The following is a 7,084-nucleotide window of genomic DNA, read 5'->3' on the forward strand; positions in this document are numbered from 1 at the left end:
AGGAAAGTTTATTTCTATCGCTGCTTCACATCATATGATGCATATTCAACATAATAAAGGTAAGCACATGATCAGGGACAATTGGGAATTAGTATGCAAAGACTTTCCCTCAATATAGTTATGTATAGAAATTCATACTTCAATCATTTCCTTACATCAATTCATATGTGAAGAACTGCCCTCCCCTCAACAATCATTCTGCGCCTGCTAAATGTGTAATTAAACCATGTTTTGCCAGGGCCTCTGAAATCAGGGTACATTTTAATAAGTCAAGGCAAAAGGAGGTTTTCAAGGTTCCCCCAGAATAATGGTGAGGACAGTAACTCCATTTATGACAATGTCATTTGGTGCCATAGTGTCCCAGCCTGTCCATGAATGTAGACTCCTGATCGGTGGAAAACCCTGGCATCACAAACTTTTCCGGTGCAACCCATGCTGACATTCGTAAATCACCCTTTGTGGTCCATGAGGGCCTGCATAACAATGGAGTAGTACCCTTTGTGGTTTATGTGCTCCTTGAGAAGGGCAAACTATGGGCACATGAATCCCATCAATGGCCACAGCGCAGTCTGGAAATCCCATTCACTCAAAGCCAGCAATTACTTCAGAAATATCTTTTATGCCTGCCACCTTGGGGTAAATCACATGCCTGATTGCCTCAGAAACTTCTGCAACCACTTTACCCACCATTGACTTTCCAGCACCAAATTGGTTTGCAATGGACCTGTAACAGTTTGGCATAGCCAGCTTCTAGATGGCTACTGCAACCCACTTCTGGATTTGCAGGGTTGATCTCATGCATTTATCTTTATGCTGGAGGGTCAAGACAAACTGCTTTCAAAGATCCAGAAACATAGCTTTCTTCATGTAAAAGTTCTGGACTCACTGCTGGTCATCCCAGGTCTTCATTACAGTGTGATCCCAGCAGTCTGTGCTTGTGGCCCTTCTCCAGAAACACCGATTTACATCAAGGGCCCAAGTGTATTGAGAAGCATCTGCCAGTTTGAGTCCGCCATGCCTGTGTACTCCTCCTCTTCTGCTTCCTCCTCTTCCGGCTCTATCATAATCTGTGTCAGATGCCTTTGGTGGGTCAGAAAATGGTGCTGAAATCTCCACCAGCATCTCATGGCAGCTCTGCCCATTTCCTGACACAGGAGTGAAAGCATAAGCAAGAGAAATTCTTCAAAAAGTGCCTCTTCCTTGATGCTGGCTCCAGGAGCTGGGATCGTACAGACCAAAATGACTGCTCAGCAGGATGTGTTGGGCTGTTCAAACTTCCTGTATTGTGCAGGGTGCACTGTCAAGTTTTCCCACACTGCACCATGGTCAGAGGGCTAGAGTGGCCACATTTCAAGTGGGTGCTAGGGAGTCTGCGATATGGTTGATTTGACTCAGGTCTGCGTGCTGCAGTTTGGATGCCAGAGCCTCAGCTTTGAATTTTCAGGCTTAAAAAATTCTTAATCTAGGGTTAACAATCAGTTTAGATGCTCAAGCCCTGGGTTCTCTTACCTAAAGTCAGCTCACTTGAGTTCCACTAACCCTGGCCTTACATTGCAGTGTAAACATACCCACTGGTTCTGCACTGGCCTGTGTGTGTCTGTGGGCACATCCCATGGTTCTTTGTGCTAGACACCTAAGATTCTTTTCCTGTAAACTGGGCTGGGGTGGCAGGGGGTGCTGGTAGGGTGGGTGGGAGAGCCCAGCGCTGGGATGGCAGAGGGTGCAAGTGGGGGAGGGCACTGGTGGGGGGGGTGTGAGAGCCCAGGGCTGGGGGGGCTGCCAAAATTTTTTTTGCTTCGAGCGGCAAAAAACCTAGAGCCGGCCCTGTGCATGAGGGGGAGGTTGGACCAGAGCCAGGGGCCAGAATCAACAAAAGAAGGCCTAGACAAAGTCTCAGTCTCACCATGGGGCACCTAATATGCCAGACATGATCCTGATAAGCTGGACCACACGAGACTTGAAGTATATGAGCCAACTCAGACTGGACCACACCTAAAGGATAGCAGCTGGACTAACTCAGAGGAGGGGAGACAGAGCAGGGTGAAGCAGATCAGATTCTCAGAGGGCAGGAGCCAGACCAGTTGGTCCAAAGCCAAGCTTTTTGTGACGTGAGCGGTTAAGAGCAGATCTAAGCAAGTGCGGACACACCTTAACTTCTTGAGGAAATACCTGCATTTTCTGGAGGGCAGGTGTGCTTCTCTGTGTGGGAGGTGAACACCAAGGGCTTTCTGTTAGTGGTAATTAGGCATGGCTTGTATTACATTAATAAGACATACCTGCACGTACTGAAGAAAAAAGAGTTTATCCGACACCGGGAGTATGATTCATTTCTATCCAAATTGTTTACATAATTTATTGCCTTCTGTCTTTTCATTAGGTTTCTTTGTTTTCAGTTAATTGCCATTAAAGTATTTTTGTGTATTGTTGGGGTAGCTTCTAGGTACTAAATAGTGGTAGGTGTAGAATTCATAGCAAGTCATTTATTAATTAAATTTTGTTTCTTTCTGCTTGCAAATCATACACAAACAATGGACAATTTCCCCACTGTCCGAAATTATTCACCAAGAAATTCCTACAAATAATTATTTGACTGTAGATTGTTTGTGAACAGTTTGTTGCACGTGTAATATTAAGGATGTCTTTTCCCTCCTTTGCAGGTCATCTTTACCTGCAGGTGAAGTGGAATCACAACACATGCTTCTGTAATATGTATGTGCTTACGTATATTTAAATAAGAAAAAAAATTACAAGTGACTGAACCTCTGTGGGATAAGAGCAGAAATCATATTATTTAAATATTAAGTCCCTCTACATTTTATGTTATTGTATTTCAGTGCTTAGATCTCATGCTCATTAGTACTCTGGAAATACTTGCGGTGGATAGTTAAACAGTGGGCCTGATTCTCCTCTCAGAAGCAGTGGTTTTACATTGGCTGGACAGTAGAATCAGTACCCTCATCTACCTAGCATAACCAATATCTATCACAGGTATTTATAGAGTACCAATGACACTTTATAGTCAGTTTTACTTTACCCTTTATAGACCATCAGTTACTCCCTTGCTGAAGAGACACTTATCAAATTATTGCTGGTAATGTTTGCAGATGACAGGAAAATTGGTGGAGTGGTAAATAATGATAAGGACAGGTCAGTTCTTCAGAGTGATCTGAATTGAATAGTACGTTGAGCTGACTTTAACAACGTGATTTCCGTACAGTTAAATCCCAGGCCATATATCTAGAAACAAAGATTATAGGTCACCCTTATAGGATGGGGTGGGGTCTGTATTTTGGGGAAGTTCTTTGGCCTGTGTTATACATGGGGGTCAAATTAGATGATCGCAATGGTCCCTTCTGACCTTGGAATATATGAATCTACGACTCAGAAAAGGACGTAGGAGTCATGGTTGATAACCAACTGAACATAAATTCCCAGTGCAATGTGGTGGCTAAAAGATCAAATGAAATCCTTGGATGGATAAGCAGGGGAACACTGAGTAGAAGTAGGGAAGTTTTATTACCAGTGTATACACCATCACTGGAATGGTATGTTGGTTCAGGTGTCCATACTTGGAAGAGGATATTGAAAAATTAGAAATGGTTCAGAAAAGAGCTACAAGAATAATTTGAGATATGGAAAACATTCCTTGCAGTGAGAAATTAAAGAAACTCAAGTCTATTTAGCTTATTAAAGATAAGGTTAAAGGCTACTTGATCATGGCCTAGAAGTACCTAAATGAAGAGAATGTTTATGACAGTAGAAGTCTCTTTACTTTAGCAAAAGCAGAACAAGATCCCATTGCTGGAAACTGAAGATTGACAAATTAAGACTAGAAGTAAGTGCAAACTTTATAATGCGGATAATTAACTATTGGAACAACTTACCGAGTGATGTGGTGGATTCTCCATCATTTCAAGTCTTTAAATAAAGAATGGGTGTCTTTCTCAAAGATATTCCCTAGTTCAACAGGAAGTTATGGACTGGATGCAGAAATCACTTGGTGAAATTCTGTGGCATGTGCAGGTCAGACTAAATAATCACAACGATCTCATCTGGTCTCAAATTCTATGACTGTGAAACATCAACCAGGAAGCAGAAAAACCCTTATAAAACCCTACTGCATGTTTGTATCAGGCTTTTTTTTTTTTTTTGGAAAGTATATATCCATTTTTGGAAATGATTACAAAAAAACCTGAGAAGCAAAAGGCAAATGGGCATGCATCAAACCACAAAAAGCAAAAGCTTATAAAAACAAATGGACAAACTATGCAAAGAAAAATTAAAAAAAAAGGGAAAACGGGTAAAACTTCAGGTATGTATCCCATTGCCCCCCTCTTTGTGGTCTGTGTGTTTATTTATATTGTAAACTTGTTGGGGCAGGAACCTTTCTTCTCTTGTGTCTATAAAGTGCCAGGCATATTTTTGGGCAATATATAAATAATACTAATATTGAAATAACAGAAGGTAGTGAATATTGTAAAACTTTAGCTGGCAAAATGTAATGCTTCTAGTGTGGAGGAAGCTCTTCTTCCGTATGCATATGTATCTTTTATTAATAAAGCTCAAGCTATGCTTAATTACTATTAAGAGAAAGTCACTGGCATTTACCTCCCTCACATAAAGCCACCCCTGCCCTCCAGAAAACCCAGATAGTTCCCCAAGTTATGCTCTGTTAGCCCTGGCCTAGATTTCCCCTTGTTTTATAGTCATTTACAGAAGGAGCTTGCCTGGTCCAGCCTAGTCTGATTCACTTCCTCCACATGAATCAAGTATGATCCAATTTACCATGAAACTGGGACTTGGGCTACGTTTCCTAGAACAGCTGTTGATCCCTAGCTCTAGTTTGTGCTCCAGTGGTTCAGCACATTTTGTGCTCACCCTGCCACTCACAAAGAGCATCCCAGAAAACTGACCCCCCTTTCTTCCATGATAAGGGGTAGGGAAAAGACTCAGGAACACCCTTTCAGTAAGAGATCACTGTACCCTGTGGATAAGGAGGAATTAGCTAAGCACCACTCTGCCGTGTCCATATTTCCAATCTGATTAGATTTTTTTCCCTGGCCAGGTTAGGAAAATTGGATGTTGGGGTTATTTTTTGTTTGCTAGAACTGTGTGTGGACGATTTCAAAAGCTGAGAAAGGAACCTGAACTTAACACAGATGTTCAGGAAGAAGTGAGCATATTCAGTCTGCAACCAGGATCACATCCACCAGGGGAGAATGCATCTGGACCCAATCTCTGCAACTGAACTTCAAACAAAAATGGACATTTAATAGTTTATAGAAGTTTAGTTCAGTTAGTCTGTTGATTGTTAAACAAGTTGCCTCACTTGATATGTAACTTCATCTAATCCTAATTATTTCTTACCTGTGCGTAGGTGATGGGACTGGCATGCATTCCTCCACCTTCCCACCAGCTCCTCTGCCTACGGTCTTCCAGGGTGCATCATTATTTTATTATTCAACCTGCAGGGCTGATGTTATTGATCTGAAGCTGAGCAACACAGTTGTTGAAAGATGAATTGCAGGAGGTCCTGCCAAAGCAATTCTGCAGCCTGTATCCAATTACTCATAATAAAAAACAAATTCTAATCTGATTTTTTTTCTTTTTCTTAGAATAAATTACTCAGTAAATTATTGTTTCCTTGTTGATTTCTGTTAAGGATTTTTTCCTGTTCTCTCTCAATATTCTTCTCAATTTCTCCCTACATTTTGTTACAGATAAATTCACAATTCTCCATCCTGGGTCTTTTCATGCTCCTGCTCTGAGACCTGATATTTGCAATTTTATTTTATTTTCCCCATTTTTTTCCTTTTCTTTCCTTCTCCTTCTCATCCTGCCAGGAGCAGCATGTTCACTCTGCTGTTCTGCTTGGAGCAGACCATCCATTCACCTGTCTGTTGTGTGGTTCCTCATGGGATCAGCCACTCTGCTCTGCCATCCTGAAAATGGGCAGCACTAACACTCCTCCATGCCACCATGGAGCAGGCTTTCCTCTCCCATACCACAGAGGATGATCCTGTCCACTTCCCTGTCTCCCTGCCCGTCCATCCTCCTGTCCCACTGGAGAACTGCCTGTCATTCTCCCATCCCTCCAGGGAGCAGCCAGTCTGGTCTTCTCATGAGACAAAAACAGTGTATTTGGCTCAGGATGTTTCCTTCCTCGATGCCCTTATGGGGCACAGGGGGCTCCTGTCACCCTCCCGGCCAGTTGGTCTCCTCTTGTTCCAGGAGCTCTGGGCTCAGTTTCCTAACATTCTAAGCAGTGCCACATGGAAGCCAACTGCCATGAACTTTCCAGAACATTCTCAAGCCAACATTTACATACATGACACACTCTGGCAGACACTGGAAGGTGTTACGTCCTGAGGGTGAAAATCAAGCCAGAGTGGTTTAAGTGAGGCTTAAATGGTACATAAGGGTCTGGTGTGGGCTCTGTGAATTTCACTCAGATTAAGAACTAGGCTTTGACTAATCCTGTGAATTAATAATGAGTTGATATACAAAAAACTGTGTTTAGGAGCAGTTAGAGTTGCTATAGTACACCAGATACAAACATACAAAAGCATAGAAATGAAAAGTTACCTTTTAATTTCACATACCCCCTACTCCTCCATTCATAGGCACACACTTTACCATCACTACAACTACTGTATTCCATAGACCACACACTGCAACCTCAAATCTGTACGCATCCTTCTTTCCAGACTGTTTTTTCCTGACAGTGGTGGCTGGGGACATTTGGTGTCATAGGGTATGTCTACACTACAAGACTATTTCGAATCAAGTTAAGTCAAATTTGTGGAATCGACCTTATGAAGTCGAATTTGTGTATCCACACTAAATACACTAATTCGACTGTGTGAGTCCACAGTAACGGGGCCAGCGTCGACTTTGGAAGCAGTGCACTGTGGGAAGCTATCCCACAGTTCCCGCACTCCCCGCTGCCCATTGGAATTCTGGGATTTCCCCCCAATGCATGCTGGGGGAAAAATGTGTCGAGGGTGGTTTTGGGTAACTGTCATCATTGAACCGTCAATCACGCCCTCCCTCCCTCCCCGAAAGCGCCTGCGGGCAATCTGTT

At 42.7% G+C, this 7,084-nt stretch overlaps 1 protein-coding gene across 1 annotated transcript in view; it reads right to left on the minus strand.

The window, feature by feature from the left end:
• The window catches only part of RPF1 (ribosome production factor 1 homolog), a 33,038-nt gene extending 26,813 nt beyond the window's left edge, over nt 1-6,225 (minus strand). The window contains exon 1 of the mRNA XM_039486694.1: nt 5,368-6,225. Coding sequence (XP_039342628.1) covers nt 5,368-5,397 — 30 coding nt within the window. The 5' untranslated portion in view covers nt 5,398-6,225. The remainder of the gene's footprint in view (nt 1-5,367) is intronic.
• Nucleotides 6,226-7,084: the final 859 nt, after the last annotated feature.

This window comes from Mauremys reevesii, linkage group 8 (assembly GCF_016161935.1).
Source record: "Mauremys reevesii isolate NIE-2019 linkage group 8, ASM1616193v1, whole genome shotgun sequence".
NCBI lineage: Eukaryota > Metazoa > Chordata > Testudines > Geoemydidae > Mauremys > Mauremys reevesii.